The sequence below is a fragment of the Alligator sinensis genome, unplaced genomic scaffold, assembly GCF_000455745.1.
Source record: "Alligator sinensis unplaced genomic scaffold, ASM45574v1 scaffold469_1, whole genome shotgun sequence".
In the NCBI taxonomy this organism is placed as follows: domain Eukaryota; kingdom Metazoa; phylum Chordata; order Crocodylia; family Alligatoridae; genus Alligator; species Alligator sinensis.
In genome coordinates, this window is record NW_005841934.1 from 615,008 (window position 1) to 635,088 (window position 20,081).

Genomic DNA, 20,081 nt, shown 5'->3' on the forward strand with positions numbered 1-20,081 from the left:
CTTTGCAAAGTTCCCACTTGTCTTCCGCTGGCTGCCCTGTTTGGTTGCTTCCCTATTTTGGAGCCTTCTCCAAAATAGACTTTCAATCAGTCGGTGCTTCATCAGGAGGCACGTGGCTGGCAGCTGCAAATGGCTCCTGGAATAGGCATGCAGTTAAATGGACTCTGATTTTACTGCTTTTCCAGTGAGTGAGGAGGCAACCTGTAGCCCAGCCACTCTAGCTTTCTCTGCGGGTTGGGTCTGCTCACACAACTCCTTTTACCATCAGTAAGACCTTGTGGGCACAGGGGCTATGCAGTCAGGCCCCAAATATGAAATAAAAGAGCCAAGAGTGTTTCATGAATTGCACTTGTTGAATTGCACTGCAGCTAGTTATTCTAGCACGTACACAGAGACTCAGGTCTCTTTACACCATTCAAGTATCATCCTCTGTCATAACCCCAGCAGGGGCTGGGTTTTTAAAAATTTATTAATATATTTTGGTTGAGCATTTACTCCATTCAGAGAATGCTGCTGCATGCTAGACTGGAGTAAAAAGCCTGGAGAGGATAGCTGCGGTGAGAGAGCAGATGGAGAAAAATGCAAAGCAATGCCTGGGAAAGGGAGGTGGAATCCAACCTGCTAGTTATCCCCATATCAGAACAGGGGGCAAGTATTTATTGGATTGAGGAGGCAACACATTTAAAATGAGCAGGGTTGGGTTTTTTTGACAGACCCTCAGATTAATCTGTGGAACTCATTGCCACAAGAGGATGTTGTTAACAACAATAATCTTGATAAGGAGTCACTAGATGAGGCAGGGACAAAGGTACTCACTTTGCTTCCCCATACGTGCTCACTTTGCTTCGTTTTCTTTAAGTGCTCCAAAAGTTGTGGCGGTGGCACGCGGAGAAGACGAGCCATCTGTGTGAACACCTTTAACGACGTGCTGGATGACAGCAAATGCAGTCAGCAGGAGAAGCTCACGGTGCAGCGCTGTAGTGACTTCTTGTGTCCCCAGTGGAAAACAGGGGACTGGTCAGAAGTAAGTGTCTCTTGTTGGGATGCTGAAGAGGCCTGTGCTTACGCGCCTCTCTCCAACCCTGCCTAGGAAGAGCCAAATCCTCTCTCTTCCTGCACACCCATAAGGTGGAGCCCATGTTATCCTGCTGTGAAAGGGGTTGTGTGAATTGGGGGGGTAGGAGTCTTGCTGCTCTGGAGCGACTTTCCCTGCCTAGTAGTGTCTTCAGTGCCTTAACCACACAACCGAGTTCAGCCTTCCCCTTGCACCGGAGCTAGGGATTTTGGAGACGGTCCTTAGGGCAGCCTTTAGCCCAGGCTCTCATGTCTGTGCATAGACACCAACGCAAAGAAGCGATACAAACCTTGTTCTCTTAAAAAGAGCTGTGCTCCAGCTTTGGCATTGAAGAGCAAGGCCACGGGTGGGGAGGAGACTGTTTGCAGAGCTAACAAGGTTGGGGGTTCCCAGCATGGCAAGTGAAGCATGTTGCGAGGCCTTTGCAAGGAGGTAGCAAGTGCTCCTGTCCCCAGCGGGTCCCTCTGATCTCGCCCTGCACCTTCTACTTAGGCCTGTCCCCCGTCCCGGAGAAGCAATTCCCGGGACGCAATGTCAAGGGGAACGCTGACGATAGCCCTGTGGTAAAGTTACACCAGTGTTGATCTGGCTGCAGCCTCGCTGAAGTTATTGGAGATGTACCTCCGAACCTGGCTCAGATGATCCTGTAGGAATCATTAGTATTATGCACACTTCAGCTGCACGGTTTTACTACAAAGGCTATTCATAACCCTGACTTTTCTCCACGTTCTTTGGCTTTGTCTTTTTTTGACCCTGGTTGAGGGTTTTGTTTTGGGCCTGGTCATTCTCCTTTGGCCCCGCTCTGCACAAAGGGTCATCTTCTAAAAGGGACCCCTGTGTTAGGCTGGACTCGGGAGCATTCGGTGCATACCCGCTTCTGGGCCGCCAGCTGCTAAGTGGTGCTTGGAGGCAATCGGTTTTTGGCTCTCGGGCAGGTGCTCAGCTGGCGGCTGTCACCAGAGCCCCGGTACCATCAGCTGAGGCCTGGCCCTGAGCCTGAGGTCTGCTCCTTGCAGTGCTTGGTGACGTGTGGGAAAGGGCACAAGCATCGGCAAACCTGGTGCCAGTTCGGAGAAGATCGACTCAGCGACAGGTTCTGCAATCCGGAGACGAAACCAGATTCGGTGCAGACTTGTCAGCAGCAGGAGTGCGCCGCCTGGCAAGTGGGACAGTGGGGCCAGGTATGCCAAAGGACTCGCTCCCTTCCTTCTCCTGGGGCAACATGCCCCATGAAGCTCTGCCAAGCACTTTGGCAAAAGCTTGTGTCTAAATTCGGTGGTGTAACGGTGTTAATTGGTTTACAGGAAGGCACTTGAATTCAGCACAGGGCCGGTGAGGACAGCCCCTTGCCTGGGGGCTAAATTTAATGTGTGTTTATAGCAAGTGGGCCAAGGTTTTCTAAAATGGGTTTCCAAAGTTAGGTTATTAAAGCCACGGCGAAATAAATATCTTTGCCGTCCACAGCTACCTCTGCCTATAATCAATCATTTTTCAGATCAGTTAGGTTTTGTGCTGTGCTCCTTCCCAGAGGCAGAATAAGCAGTGGGTGTGTCTACATGTGCAATTAAAGTGAAGCAATGCATTCTGGAGCAGTTTGCGCCAGAGTAAAATACTCCCAGGCACAGCATCTACACATGCTTCTGGGACAGGAGCAATTTGAGCCAGGGTGGAGCAGGCCTGCGCTGGCAGGGGTCGCAGGGGGTCAGTCCTGGGCTGCAGGTTGTGGCATTGGGTGGTGGAGGGGCTGGCTGGGGCACAAAGGTAGCAGGCAGGAGTCTGGCCCCTGTCTGGCTGGGCTGACTGGGTGCAATTTACCCCAAGGTAAGATAGTATTGACAGTACTATCCCTGATAGTACTCTCCCTGGCTATGCTATCTTACTGCAGTGTGGATTAGTTTATTGCAGCCTAATACCGTTGCACGTGTAGATGGTGATGCTTTACTCTGCAGCTAATTAGTCTACTTTGCAGTTAAGCGCACATGTAGATGCAGCCAGTATGCATTGGTCTCTTTCAGAGTATTCTGCCTTCTTGTTTTTTCTCTAAAAACTGTAGCTAGCTGTAGCTTTTATGAGCTAGTTAGTTAACAAAGAGAAAAGTTATCCAGTCCGTATGCATTACTGGCCAGCAAAATTATTCACAGTCGTGTTATGTTGCTGGAAGTCTGCAGGTAAAGCGGTGTGACAGATTATAGTCTATTTATAGCCCACAGATGGCTAAATGATTTAAACACCTTTATATCTATGTATGAATGCGACAAATGAAGCATGCAGCTTTCTGATGGAAGTAGCGAATTAAATTTGACCTAATATTCTCTTGAAATGCCTGGAGCGGAGGAGGGAGGCTTCTTTTGTACGTCGTAGATATTGCTGCTTTTGCAGTGTGTTTCAAGTGTCTGCTGCTGAGCGTCCAGATCCGATCGCGGTTCAGACATGTACCCGTCTCTGTCTTGTGCCTTTCTCCTCCCAGTGCACGGCGACTTGTGGGCAGGGCTACCAAATGAGAGCGGTGAAATGCGTTGTTGGTACCTACGTCTCAGTCGTGGACGATAATGAATGCAATGCTGCTACCAGGCCGACAGATACCCAGGTAAGCGCTCCTGATTTGTCTTCATCTCATGTGCTATACCATGGCCTCTTGCAGGAGTAATAAAATACATTTCCTCTGATCTAATTGTTCCCGCTCACTGGCTCTAGCAAATCAATCCCATTGTAGCTCTGCTGACCTGAGCAGGGCAGCTCACCCGGGAGTATCTGTGAAATATCTCCTGGGGCATGAATTGGGAGCAGCAGCTGGGTTTGAGCCTAAGGGCTGCACCTTAACCTCTTGATAGCTGCATGCACCCATTGGCCAGCCCTGCTTTATATTCTTCAGTAGCCCAATGTGTTTCCACTTAATCTGGTGTGGGCCTTCAACAGGACTGTGAAATAGCAGCGTGTCCTCTCCATCCAAGTCATCCAGAAACAAAGAGGAGCTCAGCCAACGTTCACAGGACACAGTGGAGGTTTGGATCCTGGACGCCTGTAAGTGCACGCGGTGCTAAGAGGAGTCGGTGTTTCTTGTTTGCACTTGGCTTGGTTTCTGTGTTGATGTGCATGACGTGCTCTTCCCTAGTGCTCGGCGACCTGCGGGAAAGGCACGCGGATGCGGTACGTCAGCTGTCGTGATGACCAGGGCTCCGTGGCAGAGGAGTCGGCTTGCTTCCACCTCCCCAAGCCATCGGCGACAGAAGTGTGCAGCGTCACGCCTTGCGGGCAGTGGAAGGCCCTGGAGTGGAGCTCTGTAAGCAAGTGCAGTCCTTCTCGCAGTACGGCCTGTGCTTCCCATACGCTGCCCCTTGCTAAGAGGCACTTTTCCCATGCTCTCATTGTAACTCGGGGCCCCAGCATGTTGCATGTTACACTTAGACCATGTTAAGGGCACTTAAAATGCGAGCGTCCACATGCTAAAGTTTTGTAACGCGTGCTGAGTGCCGTCAGCATCTCAAAGTGATGCCACTTCCAGTGACAGTCAACTCTGGGCCGTTCTACCTGCTCATGTTAGGATAACTTCAGGTCAGTTGGCTCCATGGAGATGAAATGAGCAATTTGCAGTCCTCCAGCATCCCAGAATGCACTGCTCCCAGCCTCCCTCTCATGAGCAGGGATAGAGCCCAGGTGTACTGCTCCTAGCCGTGCCCCTGCTAGCCAGTCCTCTAGTTGCAAATCAGAGCTGTGCAGGGGGAAAAAAAACGTATTAACCTTTAATGTGCGACTGCTCACAGCACCTTCTAACTTTAACACCGCTTAACCATCCACAGATTTAGTAGGCTCTGATTGTACCAGGGAACTTCACCCTAAGTTTACAGGCATTTGGGGAGTTGAAGGTTGGAAACCGCTTTTATGTTAGCAGGAGTTTCAGGCTAAACAGGCTGGGAGTAATTGTCTCATGGGTAACTTGTTCACTGCAGTGCTCGGTGACTTGTGGCCAAGGCAAGGCCACGCGGCAAGTGGTCTGCGTGAATTACAACGACCAGCTGGTGGATCGCGGCGAGTGCGACCCTGAGGATCTCCCAGCAATGGACCAGGACTGCTCCATGTCTCCCTGCCACGATTATGGCAGGCCAATGCACCCCTTCCCCTACCCAGATCACCGGCTGAAACTCAACCCTGGGGGGAGTCTGAACCGACACCCAGGCCGCGCGCACATCCCCGGGGGCAGTCAGTGGAGAATCGGCCCGTGGGGTGCCGTAAGTGACCCGGGGTTTGTTTCCTCGCAGGGCTGGAAGGGAATCCTAAGGCAGCGTCTCATACCCAGGAATGCTTTGCCCTAAGGAGTTAGGGGCTGCTGTTCCTTATCCTCCACCTGGGGTCAATTTTACCCCCGTCCCTAGCTAGCTGCAAGAGCGCAGTCAGGAATCTGGGCCAAGCCTTCCTTCCTGTGCGGAAAAGGGCTCAACTGGACTAGGGCTCAACTTCCCAGCCAGTTCCTGGTCTTTTCCTGGTGCAATGCTGCAAATATCCAGCAGCAAAGCCCCATGCATGGGTTTTTATATGCAAATCCCTGGGGCAGCAGATGTAGCAGTCTGCTCTTCAGGAGTGTAATGAAGCAGAGGAAGATCCTATGCCATCCCAGTCAGTTGGATATTAGCAAGAGTGGGATTTTATACTTTAGTTTATATAGACTGCCTGTGTCAGGGCCATGGGCGTTACCTTTATCTGGTAACCACAGTGACTTTGGAGGGGGAAAGGAGGATTTTGCTTCCTGTTACCAGCTCGGCGCTCGTGTAGCCAAGCGCCCTGAAACGGTTCTGCTTGGGGAGAGGGCGCGGATGCACGAGCTGAGCGTGGACTCGAGGAGCCGTGGGCGCCTGTGTGTTTTGCAGTGCTCGAGCACGTGCGCGGGAGGATTCCAGCGGCGGGTGGTGGTGTGCCAGGACGAGAACGGATACCCCGCGGGCAACTGCGACGAGAAAGCCAAGCCCATCGAGCAAAGATCCTGCGAATCTGGCCCTTGTCCGCAATGGGCTTATGGCAGCTGGGGGGAGGTGAGACTCGTGGTGACACTTTGCTTTCTCTGTAGAAACATAGGTCAGGGCTTTCACTAGCAGGGCGTGTGAAGAACGGGGACGGATATTCTTGGCAATGGTTAGTTGTGTACTGAGAAGTGGGTCTGCGGTAAATGAGCAAATGCTGGAAACTTTTTTGAGTAAATAGGCGTAAAATTATTTTTCTGATCTTTGGGGTGGAGGGGAGCAGAACCGTGTTTGAAAGTGGTTTTTATTAAAAAAAAAACCCAGACTCTTCTTGCTCTGAAGCACCGTCTCAAATGAGAAAGTTCGGCCAGTTATAGTGGTGAGCGATTTTAGCTTAATATTTCTGCCTTTCTGAAGACAGACCCATGATCTGCATCTCGTGCAAAATCACTAGTCGCTTCTGAAAACCTCGTCCATTTTTAATTCCCGGGGCACGTTCTGGTTCTCACCAACAGCGACACAAAGGCCGTCACTGATTATGGTGGGACTTGGATGGGTTGGATCAGTGCCGATGTTCGGTGGGTAAAGAGCTGAGGTGGTAACTGCCTCTCCTGTGCTGCTTTGCTTTTCTCTAGTGCACCAAGCCATGTGGGGCAGGCACAAGGACGAGGCTGGTTGTGTGCCAGCGCCCGAATGGAGAAAGGTTTATGGATCTGAGCTGTGAAATTCTCGAGAAACCACCAGACCGTGAGCAGTGCAACATGCAGGAGTGCCCTCAAGACGCCGCCTGGAACGCAGGTCCTTGGAGCTCGGTACGATCATAAAATCTTTCTCTCTGTGAATCGTTTTTGGATGCTCCCTAACAGCAGAGTGAACGTGCTGAAAGCCGAGGGGCTAATGCTGCGTGTCATAAAACTGCACTTAAGGATGATTATTTGCAATAGGTTCAGAATAACCCACGTTCAGAGGGGCTCGTGCTAGCAAGCTAACTTGCTAGGTAACCAAGTGCCAGCCCTCTGCATTACGGATCTTGGTTGTGAGTGAGTTCTTGCCGTGCAAATGGAAACCTGGCGTTTCGGCGACACATTTCAGTTTGCGGATATTTAAGGTTGATACGTTGTGCACGTATGTTCTCTGCAAAAAATGTGATGGCTATGGGAGACTTCTGGTGCTAACCTGCCTTCATTCACAAGTAAAGTGCACGCGTGTGTATGTCTGTGTGCATGCATCCATCACAGATCATATATACGTGTACCTGTGCGCGCACAGCTGTACTGAGAGCCCGTGCCCATTCACACGTACGTGTCTTAATATAAACGATATATGTATTCCTGTTTGTGTAGATGATGTGTGTGTGCCTGTGAGTTTATACATATCATTACATACAAAGCCCAGAGTCTTAGTGGCGGAGCATACAGTGCCGCTGCTAAGGGGCTGTGCAAAGGTGCCTTTAAACTATTCTTGCATGTTTTTCTGATCCTGGACAGTCTGTGCACTGGTCCATCCCTAACCTCTGCTCCAAGTTATGCTAGCTGCCAGTTGCCCCGGAGAGCTTTTCTAGTAGCTAGGAATCAAGAAAACATATGGAAACGCTTTTGCCCCCTGGCCAGTTTCCAACCATAGGAAAGGGGACGGAATAGGAGCAGTTATACTGGTTCTTTGCCCTAGAAGTGTCCTGCTTCCCTGGGGTGGGTGACCCTCCATGGCAATAAAGAGCAAAATGGCCCTAAGAAATCCTGCAGCTTCCAAATTCTACCTGCCTGGCATGGGACATTTGTGCTCCTTTAAATAATCTTCACCGCCTGAGGACAGGTGCAATCTTAGTGCTCCAGGATGGATGCTAACAGGTGCTCTTCCACTGCTGCGAGTGAGACTATTCTAGGTTACTATGAAAACCACTGACGTTGCCCACTTTGAAGTCACCTACAAATCAGTGTCAAGGTTTTATTGTACATTTTGCCGTAATGTAGTTAAAGAAGGTTTTAAAAAAAAAAAAGGTAATTTGACTCGAAAGCACTTTATCAAGGAGAGGCCTACTTGTAATATATAGACTTCTTTTCATCGCTGTGGTTTTTAAACGCCTTATTGCTGGACTATATCTTCACCGTAGCTTCTGTGGATGCTTTTGGTAACATTTCTACTATTTTTTATCATACCTCAGTGAATTCTGTGATAGCCATAAAACTGATGACTGGTATTTATATGGTGCTTCATCACAACAAGGGACAGCGATATGAACTATTTAATTCGAGGTGCTAATGTATCATTTATGTGCTGATAGTTGGTGCTAAAAGTGACTGAGCTGAGCACAACTAGACACCCAGTGCAGTTGATTTAATCCCCAAAATGCTACCTTTAAATTGCTGCTAACCTTTGTTTCATGTGCTTGAACGTTTGCAAGAACGGAAGGGTACAGACAGAGGGTTATGTTGCATTTTGTTGTAATTTAGCATTTGGCATTTTCACGACAGCTGTTCAGGAACAGACTGTAACGCCGTGTTCAGCCCTGCCGTAACTCCCAGCGGGCTCATGCCCACTTGCCCAGTGGCTGGATCTGAAATACAGGGCTCAATCCTGCGTGCGTTACCCAGGCAAACCTCCCATTGATTCCAGGTGTCACTGAGCCGAGTCAGGTGTGCAGAAACAGCATCACAGCACATAGGTATGTATGGTAGGAGACTGCAGTCTTAGCCTGTGTCACGCGATGGGACTGTCGGCTCTTTAGTGGAGAGTCTTGTGGCCCAGGTCCTCAGTAGGAGCTTCCCCTTCTTCGGCATGCCTTTCTCATGCCAAATTTCCCACTAGAGAAAGATTTGCAGGGCTGAATCATTCTTCTTGCAAGTACAGTTACCTGATTTTTTTTCACATCAATTCTGTAAACTGTTACTTGGCTCAAATTGGGTTGGAGTGACCCTGGAGCTGTGTTGGAGAAACTGGATTAGACCACCTGTGAGCTCAACAAGGAAACAAGGCTTTGCGTCTCTCCTGAAAAACATAATACATATGCATCTACCTCGTTTTGATATTACTGTGTGCTACTACTGTAGGCAGTAGGGCAACGTCCAGTTTTAATTGTTAGGATCCTATCACCTCACTTGCTTCTAGCTCTGTCCTTGATTTGCAAACATCATTCTGCAGCTGATCCTACTTCATCTGGTTAGATGGAGTGTCACTACCGTATTTTTGGTCACTTTTGAAACAAGAGTATAGTATTAGCTGAAACGTTTCAGCAGTTTGGATTTATGTATTTATGTAACAAAGTGTATTTATTTTTCCAATATTGTTATTTAATTTTATATAAATATTGCATACCTTTCCAATGTCTAATGTTAATGTTGAACAATGAAAATTAAAGACAAGTAGAACATAATCGTGAATGAATTTGTATAATGATTTCTTGGGTCTTTTGCCAAACTACGATGATGCACTTAATGTGGTTAAAAGATAGGAAAACTTTTAGATTGGGTAATATAACACTGGACCTTCTGTCGACACTCTTATTTTATGTCCTTCAACTGGAACAGCTAATGCTTATTTCCTTTTGACTAATGCTCTTGCCCCAAGACATCTAGGGTGAATTCTGAAGTTCAGGTGATTAATTTAATGGAAGTAGTTGACTGGATAAGCTTCATGCCTGATTGCCTGAAATTAATTGTATAGAAGACCAGACTATTTACATTAAAGTGCCCAGTAGCTTCACAGAAGCAAACACCTTTTAGACGAACACCTTGCTGGAGTCATTTGACCCCAGTACTTTTTCCTGCCATGGCAGGGGGTCAGACTTGATGATCTGCTCAGGTCTCTTCCGACCTGACCAACTATGAAACCTGTCCTAGGGACTGCAGGCTGTAGTCCAGAATAAAATGAAATAACAGTTGTGTGGGAAGACGCAGCTTGATCATATGAGATGACCAGCATGAAAAGTCCCGAGCACTGACATGATCGCACATTCGAGAGGGATGAAAAGAATCCCCAAAGCAAGCAATACCTTTAAACTCCCAATTTATTCTGGCAGGCAAGTTTCTTTGGGCAAATCCGGTATCTTTTATTAAACCAGCTAATTTATTCTGCAACTTTTTGCTATTATTCAAGTGCCGAGGTATCATAAGCATCATGGTAGAGACTGCCTTTGGTTAATGTAAGGCTTTAGTAGCAATACCAGATTTACAAAAACATCCTTCAAATCCAGGTGTATAATTCAACTGGCTGTCAATGAATAACTTTTTATACACTCGCTAGCAGGGCGAGGGACTCCTAACATGCTTTTAAAAAATCAGGTGGGTGGTCACCAAGTATATTCGTCAGTACACTTAAGTGTGAGGATGGATCCATGTAGCCAAACAGTACAGCAAAGACTGCAAAACCTCTGGTATCATCAGAGCTAAATGCTTACTGAATTTGGCAGGCTTCAATTTTCAGTCTGTGAGTAGAGAACTCCCACTGAAACCAGAATGAGTTTTTCATACTGAGACCTTGGTGGATCAGGCGCTAGGATAGTGGAAAAGAGCTTGCCAGTCATCCGGTTGCTGCATGCATGCAGATTGATGTAGCCGTTCTCTCGTCTTCTTGCTGTGCGAACATTTCTTCTGTTCGTGGGAACTGCATAAAAACGTGCAAACCACATTGTGGCCCTAATTTCATCGAATCCCTGGTGGTAAACCACTCTGAGCCATAAAGCCCATAATGCATTTTTGCAACAGCATGTGATTCGCTGGATGCATTTTATCAGCACCCTGCCAGCAGCATAGACTTTGGGTGGCGAAATCGTTTTTTAAAGTAGCAGTGGAAGTTATAAACGAGTGCAATAATTAGAGCAGAAGTAATCCATGTATTTGTAGGTCTTAAGAAAATAAGTGATTGAGTTAAGCGCGTACTGTGATAGATAGCGCAACGCTACCTTGATGTAATATTTGCATAATGAAGAAATGACTTATCACCATCTTCACAAGTCTGCTTGCTTCTCTCCTAATTAAAATACGTGGTGGGTCAAATTAAGCAGTTATTTTGCATAGCGCTTGGTTTCAGTGGTGTATTTCATTGGTGCTGCATGCCACTTGGGCCTAAATCTGTCTTGAATTTGGCCTGCTGACTAGCTTGCATGTAATTTTTTGTATAATGTTCCCATTTTAAACTTAATCTCCCAGGCCATTGCGCAAATAGGTCTTCTCATTTTAAAAGAATAATGGTCATTCAAGAGCTATCGCCAACAGAACATTTATGTAGACCTTGGTGCCTGCAAAACTAAAGCATCAGGCTTCTCTCGTTAAGAAATCTGCCGAGTCATTGATGGTTACTATTTAATTCTTGGATAAAACAAAAAGAAATAAAAAGGTGCTGAGGGAACCAAGACCCATGCCACTAAATGTTTCCTCCACCCAACCCATTTTGTAGGTTAGGACCCTACACTACATGCCCCTTTTGGAGGCTGCAGTACTTAGCTGCCCCCAAATAAGTTTCCCGCACGTGTGATTGTTGTTGTTCTCTCCAGAGTAGCATTAGCAGGGTGCCTGGCGCTTGACAGAGATGTGAAGTTTCCCTGCTGGGAGGATCTTAAAATCTAAGCAGACCGAGTACAGATGAAGGATGGGAGAGGTAATGTGAAAAGCAGAGGCAGAGTGAATGAAGAGTTCTCGGTTTCAATGTGTCGGTTTCAATGGTGATTTTGTTATTGCAGAAATGTGTGTAAGGAATCATATAGCACCTAAGTAATGTGGCTGTCACGGCAAATTCATTTTCTGCAGGAGAGAGGAGAATAGCAGAATTACATACACTGTGAACCAAATCTGCCCCCATTTATTGCTCATGTCTCAGGAAGAGCTGACATGATCGCTGCTAAGAATAGGATCGGCAAAATGCTGTTGAAAAACAATTGGCTCCCTGTGACCCACATGCAGTTAGGCCTTTTATGGAAAATGGATGGAGATTTTTGCAAAATCAGAAGGTCACAGAGAGATTTAAAGGCACAAATGACAGGTTCCCAGTGCATCCGCTGGCCTCGTGGTCTGTATTCTTCCCAGCTGTTCTCGGCTGTTTTCTTTCTTCCCCACCACTGCCCCTTTACAAGTGCACACAGCAGACAACCGTATAGGCAGCAGCTGTCAAGGCAAAAAGTTATCTGCATCATGCCAAGAGGTTACAGCATTGCTATTCCTGCCCCAAATTGAGCTAACATCAACCCTAAAGAGATGGCCTGGAACATCCCAGGTTAGCATTCTGCATGGCTGGAGGGGGAGTTTCCTTGGCTTGCTTCGTTTTTGGTGGGGTTTCCAAGTCCATATATCCCATGAATCCCCTAAATCACCCTGTCCCTTCATGAAAACCTTTGGCTGATCCACTTGGGTTTGCTCACGACAGCCGTGAGCTCTCCGTGCCGTGCACTGTGTAGGTGCTCTGTGTAGGTGTTCAGCCTTTCCAACTCCATGTGCGTCCTGCATGCATAGGTAGAAAAGGAGCGTGGCTGGCAATTGTGGGTCCTAGATCAGGATGAGCTTTTTTGCTTCAGTTCATTGCTTTGTGTCTTGACTCATGGAGCATTGGCTCCAGTCTACAATTACAGCATTGTGAGAGAGTGCAGTTGAGTTTATGGTGCCTTTATCTTTGTTCCCCTCCCACTGAGGGCAGCAGAAACCTTACCACTACTTTTCTTCACCTGGAGGCCATCGGGATTTAGTTGTCATCCCTCTTCTTGTTCCTCACCTCCTGCTTGAATTTTGTCTTGGGTGTAACTTTTGCAGAGGGAATCCCATATGAGCATCTCTTATGCCTCAGCCTGCCGTTTGCTTGCTAACCTCATCAGCTATTGATGCCACTCTGACTTCCTTGGGCTTGATGTAGGTCCTTAATTTGGGTTGAAATGGGCACGTCTACATGTTCCTTAATGCACTGTAGTTACGGTACGTTAAGTTTTAGTACCACTAATGACAGGTGCTAATTTAATGTGCCATAATCAACACTACCGCACATTAGCACAGGTGAACATTTTTTTGGTGATGCTACTGTGCATTAGACTAAATCTACAGCTCATTAGCATGGGCTTTGCCCACCACACTAATGCACATTAAGTATCTTGTGTAGATGCACCCAATGCCATCTAAATTACCACTATTTCCACCAGTGTCAGATCTCAGTCACCGTGTTGTTAAATGTAGATATTAGGTAAGAAATTATTTGCCGTCAGCGTCTCCGGTTCAGAGAAAACTAATTGCTGGCACTTCAGTATCCTTGGCTGTCTTACCTGACATGCCAGTGTCACTAAGCCACCCGCCTTGTCTCCAAACTAGAGTATTAGGATTTCCCAGAATTTCTGCTTCTGACCCGAACAGGGTCACGTCGTCGTTTCACAGCATTGAGTACCACCAAGTTGATTATTTCGGGGAGTCTTTCTTCCAAGACCACAGAAAACCAACTCACTGCAAAAACATTGCTGCCATTGCCTTCGTGGTCAAATGCTCATTGCCGCAAATTTGGGTCAATGCTTAGTTGTCCTTGACCAAAAATCCCCCTTCGCTCCCTGCCTGCTGCGTGCTATTTCCCTCTCTCAGCTCAGCGTCCTGTTTTCAAAGTTGTCATGTATCTTCTGCTCCTAAACTGGTGAGCAATGGCTCTTTTCAACCCACCTTTCTGTCACCTGGCTATTGCATATCTGCACACGTACACGTGGCAGTTTTGGACACCAATGGACGTCATGCAGGGGTCCAGCATTAAAGAAAGAAACAACACAGAAGCCCAGGCCTGCTGCAGCTACAGGCTAGGGTTATTTTTAGATGCCTTGTCACTTATGGTGCAGATAAGGGGTTGATTTCTATTGTATCAGTGTGTCCCAAATGGGGTGGCATGATTGCAGAAGTAATGTATTCCCTCTAAACTCAGGTTGGAAACCGTGGGGTGTCACTAGATTGTTTGGCCGTTCTTTTTCAGATCAAACTGGGCCTCCCCGGTCTCATTGAGACTTGGGCACCTATGTCACCCTGCTTAAGACCCTGAAAACCCATGTTGGCAAAAGGTGCACTTTTTGTGACTTCCTCCTAAGAAGAAGGCACAGTCCAAAAGTCTGCAAATGGTGCATTGCACGCCACTTAGTCACCGAATAGGTGCAAAAGGACCTGGCCCTTCAGAGATCAGGTTGCTCTAAGAGTTTTTTCAGTCATGTAATAATAGATGCATCTAGAGGCAGAGCAGATTAGCTCTGCACTTGGTCATGCCACTGTTGGCCATGCTATTTTATAGACCAGCCCAAGCTTGTACATTCATAATGCCCCTGGCAATGCTGTCCATCCTTCCAGGAACCAATAACCCCCGTCCTAGCCCCCGCCAGCAGCTTTCAGTCATTGATGTGATCACACAAAGCGAGGTCCAAAGGTGCGAAGGGTGTTATTTGCAAGCAGGTTTGCCATAGTAATGTCATAATTCTTTGCTACTTTCTGTTTCAGCTCCTCCTTTAGTCCCCTGTCCCCCCGCTCCATGAGACGGGCATTGGCTGGTTCACGTACTGGTCCCTGGTGCATATTGCCATGACTGAGAACAGAGAGATATTATAGTTTTATCAGCAAAATGATTTCAGGCGGTAGGGTAGGTACTGCCTTCAGTTTTATTTGCTGCAGTGGCTGGCTCATCTGTGGATACATATGGAGTCTGATTTCATAACGAGTTAATCCTCATTCCACTCTGCAGGAGGAAAAAAAAATGAATAAAGCAGCAGCGGCTGTCACTTGTCTACCAGGGACCATTTGTCTCCCCGGGACCATTTGTCTCCCCAAATGCTGATTACCCAGACAGTAATTTAAACGTGTGCTAGATTGCAAAAAAAACCCGTTGAGAGCAGTAACGTGGAAATAGATTTTTCTAAGGATGAGGTGCAAGATGCATGTCTTCAGGTCGGATCACAGGGCTGTGATCTTTGCAACCTGTTTGCCCACGTTGCCAATTTATACCCTAGACTGCAATAATGGCCGTTTGCTCCTTGCTTAAGTACTGGCAGCAAGGGCAAGACGTTCCTGTTTTCTTTACAAACGGGCATGTGTTATTATAAGGGAGGTTCACCATATTTATAATTTATGTATTGACTCTTCGGTTCTGTTGGTAATGCAACAGGGCGGCACATCTCATTGCAAAGCCACTTAAGGCTTATTCATGGCGTTTTGTACTAACTTGGAGATAAGGCCAGTGGGTTTGCTGCATGCATCATAATTTGGTCGGTACAAAGGAACATATGCCGGGCTTTGGAAGGGGTTTGATCAACAGCGTCTTTTCATGTAGAGGAGGGAGTGGGGCTCCCTCTATAACTCTGGACCATGCAGTCGGTCTCTTGTGCCTTGGTTCTTCCTCTGTAACGGGGGGGAGTTTGTTTGCACCCATCCTCTACCAGCTCACCTATTTAGGATGCGGGCTGTTTGGGACAACAGGTCTTTTTCCCCCCCCAGTGTGTTTGCATAGTGCCTAGATCCACGAAGCCACCTTCTTGAATGGAACCTCTACAATACAAGTGGTTTCTCCTAATAATGAAAGCAAAGGGTTAGTTAGAGCTACTCGAACTGAAGCCTTCTTAAAGCATGTTCATTACTTCTTCTTTAAGCTCCCGTAAGCACAGACTCCTTCGGGCCCCCTCGTACCAATTGACACAGCATCTGGTTACGGCAGCACAGTCCTGCCTATGCAGCCTGGTTGGCTTCGATACCCGGCGTGTCATTATACAGAGCATTATACAGAGCATAACAGCATGGGGAGCAGATTGCCACAGACAGCAACAGCTACTGAACCCAGGGCGCTCTTTGAAAACGAACCAGGAGAACTTCTGCAAGGAAATATGGCAGGTTACAAATGTTACACGGGTGCTGTAAGGAGAAAGATAGGCTAGCTTTGTCCTGTACGATAGCATTATTGAGAACAACCTGCTGCCCTCAGATATGTATATTTGAGTCTCGATCCAAAGCCCAATGGAGAATTTTGTGGCTAACTGAATGATATTTGCCCAGGCCACATTTTTCCCCAGTCTTCACTAGTTTGGGTTGCGGGTGCCCGTCGTTAGAGGCATAAGCCGTGCTGCGTCAGATTCCCCAACTGAAATTAATGATGATTTTTTTTTTTTTTTGCTTGAAAAATGGGTCAATTGAGACATGTGGAGGGGCTTGTTGCAAAAATGTAGGTGATATTTTCATGGCGGCAGGTTTTTTTCCATCAACCTTTGAAATTGCAACGAAAGGTCCCATTGAAAACAGCATAGGTACATTACAGCCTGCTCCTGCCCCTACTTCTGATGCATAGATTGGGGTTGGGGACGGAGAGGAATGGGTTGCATGGTTAAACTACTATCCGCTGGCTAGAAAACCAAAGATGACATCAAATTATTTTGACGATAGGGGATTAGAGTAGCTCGCCTTCTAGATATGCAAGCAAAAGCTGCCCGCATTCGCACTCAAGGAAGCCCATCAAATGCAGCAGGGAGAGAAGTTGGTCTGCTGTGCTTTTCAGCATATCTGCTAGACAGATAAAAGGAATAAAGGTTTTTTAGCATCTGGCATGTGCAGTGTCTTTCATGTGCAATACAACCCCCCCCTTCATACCTATTCATTTTTCATTCCTCCCATTTCTCGTACAGTGTCGATGGCAGCGGTCACAACCTTATTAGATACATAGCACCCATCGTTTGACTCGAGACGCTCTCCATCACTGGTGTGAATTGAGCGGCACCCCATTTCAGACGCTAGTTTCTTTATTGCAGGGCTCACATCCTTGCACAGGGGACAGGGCAGCGGCCAGGCAGGTGCTTCAGCACCCTGGTTGAGAGTCACTGGCCCATGGGAAGTAAAGTATGGTTTAAAAGCCTTGTCTAAACTCTGGTGCCAGGGAATAAATGGCAATTTTTGTCTCTACCACTGCTTCATTTGCTGTCTCCGTAGGATAAAGATAACCCTCTCCATTTCACATGTAAATACCTTGCACATCGTCTGGTCCACTACCGGCCTCTGACGCTGGCTGCAGAAGATGTAACAGGAACACCACCAGTGCCACAAATGTGGGATAGTTTTATATGAATAATAATGCATCTAATCAAGCATGTGCCTACCTTTTAAGCAGGTGACTATTCAATGGAATTGCTCAGATGCTTGAAGTCGGGCGCGCGCTACAATACCTGGCCAAATTGAGATCCACAAAACCCTTGAGCACTGCATGTTTGTGGAGACTGTATATTGAAAAAAAGATTTCAATAACTATTAAGATTTTCAATCTGTGTCTAACTGGGCAGAATTGATTCTTATCGTTGTGTGGCACTTAATGCTGAACGCAGCAAATCCTGGACCAGGTTTCCAGCGCATCTCATTGCAAGTGGCTCAGTTTGGCTGCACTAATGGGGGTAGTTAAGTGCAACTGCCCGCCACGGTCTGGCAGCAGTTGTAGTGGAGACGGCCACCTGAAAATCGTGAGTGTTTTATCTAGCAGAGGCAAGAACATAACGAAGAAACGTAAAGCTTGTGAATTTTCCCCTTTTGTTTCACTGCACGCTTTTCAGCGACGATTCTTAGAAAGGGGACGCGGATGCTTGCAATTAATATCATCCGAGAAGGGTGGGAATTTAAACCTGCAGGGATTGTTTTTAATTTCTTCTGAAAAGTTGCTCCTGGCAGAGTCTGATAAGGATCTTTTTCGTCTGGGTCTTTTCCCTCCTTTCCTGAGAGATCTGATTACCGTTATCTTTGGGCATCCCTTTGGTGATCATTGCAGCTTGCTTTCATTATATCTGATACCGCCCAAACTGCCAGACTATTGCACGGTGTCTGTAAAAAGCAGCCCGAGCAGCTTTCTTTGACATCATGTTTCTATGTAGAATTAACTGTATTTCTGGTGGTATTTAGCTATTCTGCACTGAAGCTAGCTGGTCGTATGCAGGTAGGGTGAAGGATATGGAAAATATAAGTTCAAATGGCCAGCTCTTGATAACATGCATAAACCTACTTGCAGGCTCTTAAGCCCATAAGTGATTCTAATTTTTGTGTCTTTTGCATTGAAAAGCTTGTTTAACTCTGTGCCAACTAATGCAGTCGGTCCAATAAAAGGTAGCACCCAAAGAAATTCTTGCCTCTTGTATAAACTTTGAGTAACCTAAAAGGACTTCCCCATCGGAAGTCCTGGGATCTGCTGCAGTCTTCCCCTTTTAGAGGAACCTTAATAAAGAAGTTGCCTCTTCTCTTCCAGAATCTATGAATAGGAAAGGCCGTAAGAAATAAGCCGGCACAATTCACGCATACTTGGTAAATGAAGATTATCTTCCTAATGCTTGAACTCTGAAACGGAAAGCAAATTTCTGTGGAAATGAAAATGCCGGTCCAACAACAATAGAGCAGGATATTGCATTGCAGAAGGTGTTTGCTTTGCAATCTGAGTTACAGTTGCATGGACCTGCATAATAAGGAAGTATTTTTAGTTTTGCTTAAGTATATTCAATTCAGATTTTTTTTTTTTTAAAAGCAACTTAAAAGATGCCTATTGAAGGCTCTGGACATCTTAATGCAATTCATCATAAATACAATTAAATTAAATCTAAGCCCAAAAGAATTGATTCTGAGCTTTTTAGGGACATCACTGTGTTTTTATTCTATGTGCCAAGCACTAGGCATGGTGCTGGTAGTATTATTTCATGATTTTTAATGTAGTGGACATAGCTTCTTTATAACAACACTGTTCCTCTGTGCTTATTTTTTTCCACCCCAAACATTGCCACAATCTGCTTGAGTTGGAGATGCAGAAAGGGGAAAGTTAAACTAGAAATCAGCCTCCACAGGGATTTGAGAGAGAAGCAGCCACGTAGTTTCATTTCTGTGCTGCCACGGATAAGATCCAGGTTACGCTCCTGATCTGACAGCTGACTCAGCCTGATGGTAGTGGAGCGGGACTGTTTGCTACTCACAAGCCCCTTTGCAGGTGTACAGACAGGAAGGATTTTTGCAGCATGTGGTTGGTGTCAGGGAGTAAAAGGCTTGCAAGAAAGGTTCATGCTTCATTTAGGCAAGCATCTAAGACTTTTTTTTTTACCTTAGAATGGCCAATCCTGCCAAATTTTGACTTGCTTCCTGCTCATTTCATGGGAGTGATTTCATTTTGCACTGGTACAGCTCCGATCAGTAGTTGGCCCTTAAAACCCTGTGTTTGCATCTCATGTCCATGGAAGCTGCATCTGCAAACCAGTTGCTGTGGCTCATGCTAACTTTCTGGGTTGTGCACTTTCCCACACGGAGGGCAGCTTTCCATGTAGCTTGAACCCTGAAATGTTGCAGATCAACGTGACAAATTTTGCACCCTCCCTTTGGACCAACGGGAGCATCCTCCTAGGATTTGGGCATCATTTTCATTATGACGTTTGTCTAGGATTGGAAACGGGCGTTTCTGGAGGGGACTTTTCAACTGCAGTCGAGTGAGCTCACAGCTTGGGCGAAGGATGGGCGTGATCGGTTGGGAAAACCGTCCTTTAAGATCAACAGGCCCTATTAGCATGAGAATGTTGGCTCTACCTCTGGGGCTGGATCCAAAGATTATTTAAGTCAGTAGGAGTCTTTCTATTGACATCCGTGAGCTTTGAATCGAACCGTTATTTCACAAAGTGCGAGTGCCTAAATTATACCCCTGTCCCCATTACTTTGAAGTGTTTTCCACCAAAAACCCGTGAAGAAGTGTTCTTTGTCCACTTCGTATGCTTTAAAATAGACAAGGTCAAAGCTTACCTCACCGTGGCATTTTAGCTGACAAACCCTGTAAGCAGATGGCCTTGTTTCAAGCTGTGGGAAGAGTCCTGTTAATGAAATGCAAAGTTCTTCCACTGTTAGAAATGAAAGATTAGTCTGAGCGTACCACCTCACTGAGCAGCATCCATAAATCAGAGGTCCAGCTTATTTTCTGCAGGTAGCCCACATATGCTTCAAATCTGTGCACCCTGTAAAGGTTGGAAATACTCGAGAAGAATTCAAAAGCAGGTATAATGCATGCTTTGTGCAAAGGCTTTTCAATCTCAGACCCTTGGTGGCATTTGATTATTCGTCCTACCGTCACGTCTGCCTGCATGGAAG

At 46.6% G+C, this 20,081-nt stretch overlaps 1 protein-coding gene and 1 long non-coding RNA gene across 6 annotated transcripts in view; one reads left to right on the forward strand and one right to left on the reverse strand.

The window, feature by feature from the left end:
* Positions 1–20,081, forward strand: part of ADAMTS9 (ADAM metallopeptidase with thrombospondin type 1 motif 9) — a 106,846-nt gene that overhangs the window by 51,343 nt on the left and 35,422 nt on the right. For 4 of the 5 annotated variants that reach the window (XR_003093072.1, XM_025199046.1, XM_025199047.1 and 1 more), the window contains exons 21-28: positions 860–1,024; positions 2,092–2,256; positions 3,543–3,662; positions 3,992–4,096; positions 4,188–4,355; positions 5,023–5,301; positions 5,938–6,099; positions 6,663–6,839. Coding sequence is in view for 4 of the 5 variants with exons in the window: in XM_025199046.1 (XP_025054831.1) it covers positions 860–1,024; positions 2,092–2,256; positions 3,543–3,662; positions 3,992–4,096; positions 4,188–4,355; positions 5,023–5,301; positions 5,938–6,099; positions 6,663–6,839 (1,341 nt within the window). In the remaining variant the exon portion in view is untranslated. The remainder of the gene's footprint in view (positions 1–859; positions 1,025–2,091; positions 2,257–3,542; positions 3,663–3,991; positions 4,097–4,187; positions 4,356–5,022; positions 5,302–5,937; positions 6,100–6,662; positions 6,840–20,081) is intronic. The other variant, XM_025199048.1, reaches the window with a different exon arrangement.
* On the reverse strand, positions 10,030–20,075 carry LOC112549587. Its single transcript, XR_003093073.1, has 3 exons — positions 15,636–20,075; positions 15,397–15,518; positions 10,030–14,691 (listed from the first exon to the last, which is right to left on the reverse strand). It is a non-coding gene; the product is annotated as an uncharacterized LOC112549587 (long non-coding RNA).